General features: G+C 44.5%; 1 protein-coding gene and 1 long non-coding RNA gene across 3 annotated transcripts in view; one reads left to right on the top strand and one right to left on the bottom strand.

Annotated features, from left to right (window-relative positions):
- LOC309332621 overlaps nt 1-14,811 on the top strand; it is an 894,019-nt gene that overhangs the window by 520,868 nt on the left and 358,340 nt on the right. The window lies entirely within an intron of this gene.
- LOC309332161 (uncharacterized protein) lies at nt 11,773-14,517 on the bottom strand. Of its 2 annotated transcripts, none has more exons than XM_081845073.1 (2): nt 14,426-14,517; nt 11,773-14,176 (listed from the first exon to the last, which is right to left on the bottom strand). In XM_081845073.1, the coding sequence occupies exon 2, from the start codon at nt 14,171-14,173 to the stop codon at nt 12,008-12,010; it is 2,166 nt and encodes a 721-aa protein (XP_081701199.1). In that variant the 5' UTR covers nt 14,174-14,176; nt 14,426-14,517; the 3' UTR covers nt 11,773-12,007. The 2 variants fall into 2 exon arrangements, with proteins under 2 accessions (XP_081701199.1, XP_081701200.1); XM_081845074.1 differs by lacking the exon at nt 14,426-14,517 and adding an exon at nt 14,395-14,415.

Raw genomic sequence — 14,811 nt, forward strand, 5'->3', positions numbered from 1 at the left:
GCATATAAGGTGCAGGCAGACAAAAACAGGAGAGTGGGAGAGGACATCCAGGTGGGGGACTGGGTATGGTTAGCGGCCCAAGCGATGCCAGCCAGGTCGTTGGCTAAGAAGAAGCTGGGACACAGGCAGCTAGGGCCATACCAGGTGGAGGCTAGGATCAACCCTGTAGCTTTTCGACTGGCCCTCCCCGAAGGTTCCAGAGTGCACCCGGTCTTTCATAGGTCGGTGCTCACTCCCTACAAGACCCCGCACAGGTTTCAGGAGTCTGAAACAGTACCGCACCCACGCACAAAGTCACCCGAGAGGGAGGGGGCGCCCAGGCCCGAACCACTCAACGAGGTCACTGAGATCCTGGACTCGAGATGGGGGGAAGAGGGAGTAGAATACTTTCTAGCCAGAGAGGGTACCCCGGCCAGTGCCAATATTTGGGTGCCGGACTACGCTTTAGACGAACCTCTTCTGAAAGACGAGTTCCATGCACTTTTCCCGCATAGACCCATGCCAGCCGAGTACTTTGATGACTGGCTCTTTACGCCCACACTTTCAGACAGTACTTTCAGGGGCTTTTCTTCCGCCGAGGAGAGAACGCCAGACTCTAGTCCGCCCAGGGGATCGTGTTCGGGGGTAGACACAGAACCCTCTTATTGGTGGGACGAGCAACCAGAGGAAGACTGGCGCAAGAAATGGCTGACAGGGCCTTGGCAGGCAGCACCAGACGAAGTAGCAATGGAAGAGGGAGCCGAGAACACCTTGGGTGAAGAACCCGAGTTCGAACACACATACACCGAGCTGCTAGCAGAGGACATTGAAGCAAACGAACTGTATCCTGCATCTACCTCCGAGGAGCTGCGGCTCCCACGACCTGCCTCCGATGGCCGGGAGGGGGGAAGGGGGGGCTTCGAGGGGGGATGGATGTCAGGGGTTCAGGGAGAGAGGCGCAGATGAGGGAGGAGACAGAGAGCGAGGGGGAAGGATTCCAGGGTGACGAGGAAGAGGACGACAATGACCCAAGATTGTCCATGAGTCCGTCCAGTGAATCGGAGGACTCCCAAAAGGGAGCCCCTCTGGTCAAGCCAAGGGGAGCTAGAGGGGGAAGCAGTCAGGAGCAGGGAAACGAAGGGGGAACCCCCAGTGGGAGTTGGAGATCGGGACCGGCTGCTCCGCCGGAACGGAGTGAAGGGGGTGGAGTGACCAGTGTGTCAGAAGGAGCAGAACAGGAAGCAGAGAGGGGAAGGAGATCAGGGCAAGACGTCCTGCCGGAAGGGGAGGAAAGTAGTATCGAGAGCAGTGTAACTGTCGAAGGGAAGGTCAGGAGCAACGTACGTGCGCCAAGTTCAAAATGGGAGGCGCGCGGAAGTGAAGAGAGTCCTGGGGAGGAGCCTGGTCCCAAAGCCCGAAGGAGGGGGGAGGAGGCGCCAGAGGATTCAGCCTCTGGGGAGTCCCGAAGGGAGAGAACACAGGGGGGCAGAAAGACCCTGCGGAAAAGGAAAGAGAGGAAGAGGTGGACCAGTACAAGCCTCTTAAACTGGTGTAGAGGCGGGACTGACTCAGAGGGGACTTCAGCGGTCTAAGCGTAACAGACATAGAGTCACGGAGCTCGGATGCGAAGCTAAGAATGTTCTTCAATAAAAGCTTTTGTACATAAGCCGGACTGGACTTTGGTCTCTTGTGAGCTGGGACCATGGGTGACTCTGACAGCACCATACAAAAATTAAAGAGACATGGCTCTGGCAACAGACATACAATCTAATAAAACACAACATACAAGGAAAGGGAATTTAGAGGGAAGAGAGATTGTAGCTGTCAAACATTAATCATGATAATCATGAAAGAAAAGCAAGGGTTAAAATATGAGTTTCCCCAGTAACTTCTTAAATAAAGGAAGAGACCAGATGGATCAATGCTGAAAAGATGTTCTGGGCATACAGAACAGAGATAAAAAGAAGTGATCCAAATAGCAGCATGTGAGAGGTGAGGATGAAAAAGAACCTTCAGATTTCAAGAGTAGAGATACAGAGAAGAAAACAGAGATACAAAGTAATAAGAATGAACAACACAACCCTAATTGTGTCTGTTCAGAAGTAAGCCATACTGAATTCAATAGGGCTTCCTCCCAGATAAGTGGGGTTGGGATTGCAGGCTTGGGCCCTTTGCAAAAAGAAAAGGAAAAGCTAGATGGAATTTGATAAGGAAGAGAATCGATACAAATCAATATATAAAGGGGAAAGACAATCAACCCATAAGGAAAAGAAAATGAAGTGAACAGGAGAATCCCATTGAGACAGATATTAAAGGCTTAAGAGAATAAAGGAGAACACTAAATGAAAGAATACTCAAACAATCAGTTCTACAGATAATAAGAGACTGAATTAGGACTGGGTCTCCCCCATTTTTCTTTTGATAGTCTCCTGATTTGGGTGGGGGCAGCTTGGCTGAATCCTGAAGTGGGAGGGAAAAGGATGGCACAAAATTTGGAGGGGTGGGGAAGGAAGAGCTTATATGGTGGCAAAGAGATTCCTTACTCTGGCTTTCTGGTAACACAACAGCAACAGCAGAGCTCAGACTGCTACTATCTTCCTTCCCAGAGTATGTCTGAGAAGAAACTTAGCATAAACTCCCTTGTCTGCCCGCAAACCATTTTAAGGATCATCTCTTGGCCCCCAAAATGGAACCAAAGCAGCCAGACCCAGTTCTCTACCAGCAAATGAGGTGGCATTTGGAGATGGCTGCTTGTGTCCAAACCCTACCCTGAATACAGACTTAGATTCCCCAGGAAGTCATCCTGGGAGCTATATGCCAGAGGACATCTGCCGAAGGAGATGTGTTTTAACAGGAGGCTGCTGCCACCCCCATCTGCCATACTTCCCCATCCTGCATTTTAGCCAAATCAAGCCCATCATCAGTAGCTGAGGGGCATCATGAAAGATAGGGGGCTGGGGCCAGACACTTTCTGTCCCCACCTGTAATTCGAGCACTAGGTTAAACTGAATGGCATGTGTGTATTTATGAAATCTAAATGTCCAGGCAAATGTCTGATTTTAGATCATTCTAGTTAAGCCTGATCGTTCCTTCTACGCTACCTGTGTAGTATTTGCCAACAAGGAGAATCTTAAATAACAGCTTTTTCTTGGTCTCGCCAACATTCAATTGTTGCAAACCGCCCTGAGATCTATGAATAAAGGGTGGTATGCAAATTTGATTGATTGGTTGGTTGGTTGATTAACAATTCAGATCAGATCTCAGTCTCCAATTTAGGAGAGAGAACTCCAGCGTCAAACATAGCGATCCAATATTGGACCATCCCACTCTGCCATTAGTTTCTCTGAAGTTCTGACCCAACCAACATCCAAGCTCCAACATTTGTAGGCCACAAAGGGGATATTCTGGGGGGTGTTCTGGAAAGTGGCTTGGAACTGAGAGTTGTAGCCAATGAAATTCTGCTAGCAAAAGGACTTCTCCCTGCAGAACAATGCTTCCTCTCCCTTCCCCCTTACCTCTACAAATCTGTTCCGTAGGTATGGAGGAAATCCCAAAACAGGTTTGGGAGGGTGAGGGGTGACTCAGGGGAAGAAGAGATGGGAAGCAAGTCCCATTGCAAAGGTGAAAGTCCTTGCACTAATGAGACAACTTCATTGGTTATAACCCTGAAAGCTCCAAAGCCACCCCCCCCCCCCCCGTCTACCAGCATGCCCAGAAATTCAAATATTTCTAATAGGAGTGGAACCTTTTTTAAAAAAATAAATAAATGCAGGAAACAAATAGAAGAATGAACTGCATTTTCCCATGTTCCTCCTTTGCCAGCTCAAGCCTAGCCAAGGGCATTTAATATTTTGGTTGAATCATACTTTTCTGCTCCCCATGCACACACATTATGTTTGCAGCCTTAGCAGAATCAATGCTTCAAAAGGAATGGCTATTGGAATTATGAGGAAGGAAAAGTTGATACGTTTTTAAGAAGAGCAGAAATGAGGAGCAAAAGAAAGTGTTATCAAAAATAATTGCAGGACTGCAGACTTGCTGCAGAGAATATGGCAGAGAGAAGCACTATAGTCAGACAGAAGAAGACAGAGAAGGTTTAGGAAGAAAAATGAATCTGTTCAGTTTTCTGCATATTGATCTTTGGTTTATGGTGAGACAACCATGATGAAATAGCCATCAGGTAGTACTTACACATTTTGAAGGACAGAAGAAGAAAGAGGTGAAATTTAAAGATATGACAATGCAACTCAATATACCTCGCCTAAAATCGATACAAATGAAGAAATAATGAAACTGAAGGGAAGAAAATATATTTGAAAGCAGAACGTTGAGAGACACCGATAGCAGAATGGGGCTCGGGAAAGCAAACCATTAAAAGAAACCAAATGAGTGGTTAATGAGATTAGATCAAAAACCAAGAAAAGAGCAAAGAGAAAACATAACACAGTGAAACACAGAAGAAAAATCCAGAAGGATTTGCCTAGAGAAAGAAAATTATGATTTAGGGTAATATTAATAATTTTTAATCTAAGAAAGACATTTCCCCCAGAAGGAAGAAGACGAAAAACAGTCTAGGATAGCCATAATCAAATTGGTTTATTTCTATACTGTACAATATTTGTGCTTAAGACAGTAGCTGTTGGTTGGGCAGGCCTGCTTCACTGGTTTCATATTACCAGGATCACTACCAGTTCCTGAGAGGGAGACCTTGCACTTGTCATCTGAGACCCTTCTCTATCTCTCCACTCCCAGAAAGGTTCAGAGGGTGGCAACAAGAGACCTTTTCTGTGGTAGCTCCCCATTGTGCAACGTTCTCCCCAGAAATCTTCATTACGTCTTTAGACACCAGACAAAAACATTCCACTTTTCCCAGGCCTATTAAATAGCCATGAGCTATTAAATAATCTATGGCCCATATTTTTTAGGAAATTCGCATTCTGACATGGGTTGCCGTACATCCAGATTTTCCTGGTCATTTCCTCCTGTACACTGCTTGTGTGGCAACCCTAATGTATGGTGATCCACAAGTAGCCCAATAAACACCTCACTGTTGTTGGCGCCTGGAAACAAATGGCTGTCAGGCATCTGGCAGTCTATGGGAGATGGCTGATGGTCTGGATCCATCTCGGTAGGTCACAAGTTGTTCCAGCCAGGCTTAGGTCCTCCCATGATGCAATGTGGGGAAATTTATTTTGGTGGAACGGTTGTTGCTGCTTTATTTCCCACACAGCTGTCTTATAGAGATAAACTGGCACCTTCAGTTTGGAGAAAAAAAACAGACACAAATTATATGTACAGAAATTGCTTGCAGGTAAACTGAAGGCTTTGGAAAGCCTTCCCTGCCGAATAATCTTTGAAGGCTTGATCTCCTCTCCATGCATCCACTCACTGTCGAGAGTTGCCTCTTTCCTCAGTCCCATCCAGTGCTACCTATGAGTTAGCTGCAAGCAAAAGTTATTTTCATGGTAAATTGGAACATCTTTCAATGCATCAATCAATCAATCAATTAATTAATTAATTAAATTCATTGTTAAATATAGAACTAAAAAAGCAACAACACAACAACCACTTTGCCCAGCCCCTTGCTGCAAGACACTCCTATCAACCTGCTATATTACACAGTGAAGAGGTTTGATGCCTTACCTTCCTGTGGAAGGCTGTAGTCACAGGGGAAAAGAAGGGAGTTCTTGATCTCTCATGAATTGCTGCTCCTCCATAAAGAAAAGTCTCACTAGTATAAAACTAGATTTCAGGGGGGAAAGGTTTCTTTCCAGTGTTCTTCAGTCTCAAGTCCCCAAGCATTGTTGGGCCTCAGCTCCCATCATCCTTGACCATTGGCCATGCTGGCTATGGATGATGAAGGTTGTAGTCCAACAACATCTGGGGAGCAAAGGATGAAAAACACTTCTATTCTAGCCTTCTCCCTCACATGCTAGTTTTCTGATTAGAAATGATACAATCCAAACACAGGTTTATATCCTCATTTTGCTTCTGTTCATTCATTCAGCCTTTACTGGCATAATTCAGACAATAAAATAATAATAATGAGAGAGAGAGAGAGAGAGAGAGAGAGAGAGAGAGAGAGACATCCATAAAACTTTGGTAATTCAGACATATTAAACACATAAAACTTATAAAAGACTCAGTATCCACCATTAAGTAAAATTAAGTAGTTTTAAATTTGACTTAAAAAATCTTGGCTAAATATCCTGAAACAATCTCAGTAGTTTTGGGTATGTCATCCCTTAACAGATACTGGATTACAATTTTTTTGCAAGTAGATAATTTCAGCTTCAAATGGGTCACCAGTAGGTCTCTCCAAAGAATGTCAAAGAGAGACCTTACCTCTGTTAAGGAAAGTGTTTAATGGGTTGATTTCACATGAGTGGGTAGTGCTGACTCATTCCCCACAATGCAACTGTCTGAATCTGGTAACTATCTTATCTCTGTGGCTGGGCAGAATTCACATGCAGCCCCTTTGTAGATAAGGAGCTTAAAATTACAGCATTCAGTGCTGATAAAATGTGGGAGATCTGAGCAGAGAGGACTGATTGGAAGAAAATGGAGCACTTTGCAAGGAACTGCAAAGACTTTGAAAGCAGCTGAACTCAGGACTTACTGTCGACTTTGAAAGAGCAAGAACCTGAAAGCAGAGAACCCTCTCTGGGATCAGAGAGGGCTGCCAACTTATAACTGTATATAGAGTGTATGTTTGTGTGTGCCAAGTAAAAGTGAAGTCTGCTGAGCAACTGTTTCACATGGTGAGCTTAACCACTTGACTGAAGCTTCCATGGTGTATATATAAAGAACACACCCAACAACCTCCTTGTGAAACCTGGACTTTAAAGAGCCATTGAACAATCACATTTTGGTGGCACTGATGAAGTCTAGTGGACCATACGCCTTATCAACATATATTATGCTATGAGGAACTGGGTGTAGTACCCTCTGGGTGTGGGATGTGTTCCTTCATGACTGAAAGAAATCAAAACTGATGGATCCATCCATTCCTATGACTCAATAAGGTGCCTAGTTTGTGTCAAGCTCCTCCTTAAGCTTAGCCAGAGGGATTCCTCCAAGGTTTCCTGGAATACTTGAAAGTGAGTCACTAGGCAGCCAATACTAATGAACAGAATTAAAATTCAGTTTAACTCTGGAACTCTTTTATTTTTAATTAAAGTGTGGGGGACTCATACTCCTCTCCTTTGATATGTACCATTCACTACAATTTAGCCAGCCTCTATTCAGTTTTAATGGCATGGATTTGATGCCGCTTAATTTGGCTGCATTTAATTCTCTTTATCACTCCATTTGCTTTACTTTTCTACATCAAAATGTTTTCATCAACCTCTATTATCATTCAGATGTTGATGTGAATGGTCGTACAAATGAGTTCTGTGTTTGTGTGCCCGTTGGTGTATTCAGTGCTCTGGGAAGCTCTGAAAGGTATTTAAGTTTTGAGGTGAAACAGTTGTACACTTAAGAAGAACATTTCAATTAAATCTTTTTTTTTTTCCTTCAAAAGAAAAAAGAAGCTGCAGAGCTGAGCTGAAATCAGACAGCTTTATTTTATGTTTTTGTTAGCGGCATTAGTAGAAGAGAGAAAACCACTCAGCCTCGCACCCAGCAAAGTTGCATTTTGCAATTAATTTACCGCAACAAGATAAGCTCTGTTCTTGTGTTCAGAGGCAATGGGTGTAAAAGTGTGTAAAGTGGAGAGACATGAGTATGTGTGCATACCCTGCTAACAATGTCCTCTTATACACCAGCTCCACCACAGACCTTCCTGCAATCAGTAGAAATCCCATCCCAGCATTCCAAGACAACATGTTATTAGCTTCATGTTATTAGCTATCAGGGCTTTATTTCAGCAGGAACTCACTGGAACTCAGGTACAGCAGCTCTCAGGTGGGCACCATTGCCATTATAAGAGAACAAGGGAGTTCTGGCACCTCTTTCCCCAGAAAAAAACAGCATTGGTTGCAAAGTATTGAGCCTGGCACTGAAAACAGACATGCTGCCAGCCACGGAACTGTTATATCTCAAAGAGGGTTGTTTATTTGTTTGTTTGTTTATTTATGGGATGGGAGGAATCATGTTAAGACCTTTCTTTTTCAAGAAAGAGAGCCAAGTTTGTATTTATTTTCCATAAATAATGCAAAAGTAGCATCAAATTCATTTACGGGAAGCCAATCCTCCCTCTAAACCGACTGTTAATCCTTTGGCACCTCTGAAAATAGCAAGTAAACCCCCTGTTTCCCAGTCACTTTAACTAATTAGCCAATCTACTTCTGAAATATATTTCTCTTAGCTGTCCTAATCCGCAAGTGGAACAGATGGTGAAGGTTTTATTTGAGGCTAATTATTCATTAAAATAATACATGTTCATTTTGCTGAAATATTTTTATTTTTGTTGATTGCATGCAAGCTAGCAAATCCATTAATAAATGAATAAGATTCTTAGCTGGGGTCTTAGATTGGTGTTTTTCGATCCCATTACATTTTACTTAATTTTGATTTTTTATGTACTATATTAATGCTTAATTTTTTTTATTAAAACAAATAGTATGCTGCTTTGGATATGGAGTGGGGCAGGGAGGTCAGTGCAATGCAAGCAAACTAGTAGAGCCATTCCAATGCTCCTGCCCACGTGTTTGCACTGCAACTACCTCCTCACTACCTTGCCCCAAAGCAACAGTGGTCCACCTCCGTTGTGCCTCCACAACAACTGGATAACCACTTCTATTGAAATGATAAAAGGTAAAGGGACCCCTGACGATTAGGCCCAGTCATGACCGACTCTGGGGTTGCGCGCTTATCTCGCTCTATAGGCCGAGGGAGCCGGCGTTTGTCTGCAGACAGCTTCCAGGTCATGTGGCCAGCATGACTAAGCCGCTTCTGGTGAACCAGAGCAGCACTGGGAAACACCATTTACCTTCCCCCAGAGTTTACCTATTTATCTACTTGCACTTTCTACGTGCTTTCTAACTGCTATGTTGGCAGGAGCAGGGACCGAACAATGGGAGATCACCCCGTAGCGGGGATTCAAACCGCTGACCTTCTGAGGACCTTCTGAGGACCTTCAAACCGCTGACCTTCTGAGGACCTTCTGAGTCCTAGGCTCTGTGGTTTAACCCACAGCGCCATCTGCATCCCTATACTGAAATGATACCCATCAACAAAATCACGTAGGACACCCCTGAAAATCAGAATCTAGTCACTGAGGACAAATGGGACCATTTACTACAAGTGTGGTAGTTAATTTATATGACACATTGGCAGGAAAGTTGTAGGTATCACATGGTGAGGTATCTCCCCCCCCCCCCCGGTGCGTGGGAGAATCAATGAAGTCCAGTCTGGGCATTCAATCTTCAAGTTATTAGAAATGCATAAGGGAGATGAGCACATTGGTTCCATTCCCTCAGTCCTTGTCCCTGCCATCACCCTTGAGATAGAGGACTAAACATCTGCAGCAGAGGCACCAACTTCTGAGGAAGAATGGGGGGACTGACATCACATGCATGACATCGTGTGCATGGCATCCTGACATTGTGCACATGATGTCAGGACATTGGAGAGCCAGGGGGAGGAGCCAAACACATCAACAGCATGGTTTCGGTGGCCGTCAGCTCCTCCTGCTGCTGCCACCACCAGCGAGGAACTGCTTCCCCACTCCTTCCTCTCTGTGGCAGGAGGAGGAGGAGAAGGAGCTGGCCACTGAAGCCGCACTGGTCCCAGCTCCATTCTTTACCTCCTCTGCCCCCTTTGAACATTGGGGGGACTGGCTCCCTTCCAAAAATATTGGGCCCCCCCAAAAAGGACTCAGCCTCTAGGACAGCAGTTCTCAACCTGTGGGTCCCCAGATGTTGTTGGACTACAACTCCCATCATCCCTGACCACTGGTCATGCTGGCTAGGAATGATGGGAGTTGTAGTTCAACAACATCTGGGGACCCACAGGTTGAGAAACACTGCTCTAGGAGATAGTGTTCTTGACCTGTAGCAAGGGGGCATCTCTTCTCCTGGATGTTCTCAGCACAATGTAGAACCTTGATCTTCCCAGGGTTCCAAACAAAAGGTGATGAAACTGGTGGTGGAAGTAGACTCACCTCTACTCTCCCTTTCATCTCTTGAGCCTTGAACGTCTGAAGAGAACTCCAGAAGGAGGAGTTTCTAGCTTTGTCACCTAGGTTTGAATACTTTAGCAACAGAGAGTTTAATGTAAAGCTCATTGAGATGGAGGGCTATTGAAGTGAGAAAATGTTTACATGTCAAATGGACTGCTACAAATAAGCCTTTAATTTAAAATTAAAGTAGTAGCTGTTAAAAGTTAATTACAGATGATTAAGAAAAGCACATTAGTTAGCAGAGGAACTATGCTGAATCCTGCTCTCCTTACTGTTATCTCAGAATTACACAGGGAATAAAGTGAACATTTCTTGATTAAAAATTGATGGGTTTAATGATAATGCTCGAAAAGAAACCGCCAATCGCTAATTCGAATTATATGCATCATGAGAACTAGTTATCAAAATCCACAAATTTCTGTTCTCATAAACATTCTGCTTGAAATCAGCCTAACTCAGGCGAATGGAACAAACTCCACTTTAGGGTGGAAACAGTTGACCAGGAAACATCATGGTACCTGCATTACAAAGGAACATAGGAAGCTGCCTTGTGCTTGATCAATCTGGTGCAGTCTTGTCCACATTGATTGACAGGGTCTCTCCAGGATTTTAGACTGAATCTCCCCACCCCCATCTCTACCTACAAATGCTAGAAATTGAAAGTGGGACCTTTGGCAGTTTCCCCAAAATACAACTTTAATCACAACATGAAGATATGAGTATCTTTGGCTTTCAGCCACATGATAAACTCACCCCAGCAATACAACCCATGCCACTTTTGCTGAATGGGAAAATGGAATAACCTTGCTGAGTGATAAGTAGTAACACAGCTGCTTCTCTGACTCCTTACACCCAGTGTGTGCCTCTGTATTCAGAGTTATTTGTTCTCTGCATAAGGAAGTTCCACTTAGCTTTAGTGGATGTGAAACATGGTAGCAAAGTGGAACTTTTATATCTACAGGAGTAAACACACTTGTGACTATCAGGTTGGGGGGACAAAAACCATCCATGCTTTGCAAGCTTCCCCAGTGATCTGGTTGGCTGCTCTTGGAAACAGAATGCCTAAAGATAGGAACAACAGGTCCAAGAGCCAAATATGGCCCTCCACACCTCTCAGTCAGGCCCTCAGAATTCACCCCAGGCCACGCCTCTCACTGACCCTGCTTTGCCACACAAATGCTTTTGTCCGGATGGAATGTTTCCTTGAACTTTGATAATGCCTCTTGCTTGCCTGGAAGCCTGGAAGATAGAGAGGGGTGTCCAATACAGCCTACTGTACACAAGCAAAATTCTGAATTCATTGCTCCACCCACTTTTCCTCTGGTTCCACCCACCAGTGACATGTGACCCTCAGAAGACCACTCAGCCCAAAGTGTGGAACGTAGAAGGGATGGAAAGGTGGATGACCCCATGTTCCCCTCCTGTGATTCCAAGTCACACATGATTAGAGGGCTAGAGACTGCTCCACTACAAGACCCTTTTCCAAGAGGTCAATTAAAACTTGAGCCTAACACTTTCCAAATGGAGTACAATTGACAGTTTTAAGCAAGCATATATTCATTGCAATTTAATTTGATATTTTTGTTTTATGTGTGGTTTATTTAAATTATCTGCCCCCAAACCCTGAGAAGGTTTGTGATGGACATTGAGCTACATGCACACATGAGTACATATATATGAGATATTTATTTTGTTCCAATAAGGCAAGATTCACACTTGGAGAATAACAACACATTGTTTTCCATTTAGGCTTCTCTTTTCTGCCTCTCTTTTTATGAGGCTGTTGCCTCCCACTATTTTATGTATTTGTCCTTGTTAATGTTCAGCTGTTACTTCTGCAGCCTTCCCTTCATAGCTTTCTTTTGGGCTATTGGTGTTGCCCTGAGATCTGCAAAGATGCCTTTAGCTATTCAGATCCTTCGGGAAATACTTTGGCCCTCCCCTTGAATGGGAAGACTCCACGTGATGCAATTTGTGCCTCCTTTTCCCGCCAAGTTTATCGTAGGGCCCTCTCTCCTGCCCTACTACAGCAAACCTGCCTCTGGGTCTTCCTGCGCTTCTGCATCTCTCTGAACAATCATACCAGCCTTTAGTGAAACTTTCTTGAGAGACTCTGCGTTCTGGAGGAAAATATGATCTCTCTCTGGAGCTAGGCAGGAAGGTTTGACTGTATACTCTGGCTGGCACACCCTTGCAATACAAGGGGTCATCGTACCTGTATCTCTCGCAGTCTTGTCTATAATAAAGGTATCTCCAGCCTGGCTCACTGGGGACCCTGTTTCTCAAATAATCATAGTCTTTGCTCCTTTGTTTTCTAAAGTGAGTTGAACTCTGAGACTTGGACTTGCTTATGTCTCTAGCCACAAAGCCCTCGCTTCTTAATGGCAGGCTGCTCCTTAATAGTAAGCTCATATCTCTTGATTTGGACTTTCTTGGCTCTCTTCTAAGTCTCTTGTCCCTGGAATAGTTTGAATGGTGCTTTCCTTCATGTGGATGCCTTGCTCTTCCCCTTCCTCCATGTTTTTCCTTGGGGGAAGAATAGCCTTCTTCAAAATTGTATTCCATATCCCTCAAAGTGCACTTTTTAAAGATACCCTTTCGGCCTGGAGACAATGTTGCGTGCCTCTCTGAAGATGAGCTTTTCGAGTGACCTATGGGGAAATCCAGATCTTTCCATTTGGTTGCTTCTTCCTTTGCAGAGTTGTGCACAGCCACCAGGCTAACAACATCATCGTCATTAAAGCTAAATGCATTGTAATCTCCAGATCCTAAGACATTTGGAGAATTCTTAGAGACTTCGGTGTGCTTTGAGCTTTGGGTGTGGACAGGACGCAGTTCCCCCATACCCTCATCTTCCTCTCTGCATTGATGAGACTGGGGGTGAGATAATGATCCAACTGGTTGTGTTTTTTTACCGATCTTGATCTTCATAAAACTGTCTGGTGTCTGTCTCCCTTTTTCAGTATCACTGTTGGACAAGTCCTCCAAATCGTTTCCTTCATCATTCGCATGGGATATTCCATCTGTTCCAGCAAACGCATCAGTTAGATCTTTCTGTGAAGTAGAATGTAAGCATCCCATGTTCCTGTCCTCTACTTCACCATCAGTTTTGGGTGCCTCTTCATTATCATGCTCAACATCTGAAGATGCGGAAGAGACAGAAGAGTTAGAATCTTCCTGCGCGAAAGCAGGACAGGCATATGAGGCATTCCAGTCGTACTTCTTCAGGTTGAAGGGGGACTGCACAAAACTGATGAACTCATGAAGGAAGTGGGCTGTGAATTGATGCAAGTGAGGCCGTAGCAGGTCCTCAAAGTCCTTGGTCTGCAGATCATGCTGAGTCATGTTGTTGAGGATAAAGTTCAGTAAGGTATGAATCAGTGGCCTCTGATTGCCACACAATACTTTTAATTCTCGTTTCAGCCATGGAATCAATCTGTCAAAGCATCTTGGGTTTCTTCTGAATAATTCTGCTGAAGGAGTTCGGTTGAACTCTGGATTTTTAGTGGTTTGGACCTGGATGCCAGCACGGTATAGAGCTTTCCTGAAATGAATTACAGCCTGGGTTTTAAATTTCCCAAGGCTGATGACTTCTATATTAGCGTGTTTCTTTGTGACTGTGAACTGTTTCATGAGCTGGTAAAGATCCTTCTCTCTCTGAGACTGTGTTCCTTTAACTTCCTCATCCAATATGCCATTGTCAGGGGGCGATGCAGGTCTTTGGGTGGAAGCTGATGTGTGACCTTCCCCACAACCAGAAAGGGAGGCACCCTTCAAAGGCAGAACATATTCACACAATGCACCTCTGGTGTTTACAGTGTGGAAAAAAGAATAGAAATGCTCCTTGCACAGTGGGCATATCACTTTCTTCCTTGACCACTTCTGGATACAGTCAAAGCAGAACCTGTGATTGCAAGGGTTCAAGTAAGTTGGGTCTCGGATTCTTTCCAAGCACATGGCACATTTTGAGTTTTTAGCTGTATCTGTTGGCATTCTCCTACCTAAAGAACCCCCACTTGAGGGTCTAAGGCCAGTTCTTGGCTTACATTCCTTATTCGGGGGTCTCATGATCTGAAAGAAAGCACACAGAAGGCTTAACATAGGCAGCAGAACACATACCCCCCTACCATAGAAATCTGATCGTTCCCCAATGCTATTGGAACCTAGACTAAAGAATAAATTGGGCTGGTTCAAACATAAATGAGGGGGGAAATGGAGGGCATCGGGTTGGAGAATGCTGCTTTGCACTAAGCAAGTCAAAAAATGCACTTCTTCCCTATATCCGCCACCTTCAGTTGCCCCCAATTCACTTCTGCTCACCTCTTCCAAGTTATTATTTCTAAGAAGGTACTTGGTTTCAGCTGATTGTTCTCTTTCCCATGGAGACAACGTTCAATTTGAGTAAACAGAACAAACTGAACGTTCTAGCTGTGAGCTCACTATGCAGGCGGACAAAGGATCCTTTTTTTCAATCCTTGCATAAGATGGTGCTTATGAACCCATTGAAGGCGGTGGGCTTTAAACATCTGAACTATGAACAGAATTGCAGCCGTACCTATTAGGACCCCTGTTTAACTTATTGCTAGCATGTTTGGGCCACAGTCAACCTGACACTCCTGCCATTGCATTTGCAGCTTGCCAGTAAGCACCGGTAACTCAGGAGGTCAAGTGAACGCAGCCACTCCACCATGCCATCCACTACTGGA

Source organism: Podarcis erhardii (assembly GCF_964252035.2).
Source record: "Podarcis erhardii genome assembly, chromosome: 17".
In the NCBI taxonomy this organism is placed as follows: domain Eukaryota; kingdom Metazoa; phylum Chordata; class Lepidosauria; order Squamata; family Lacertidae; genus Podarcis; species Podarcis erhardii.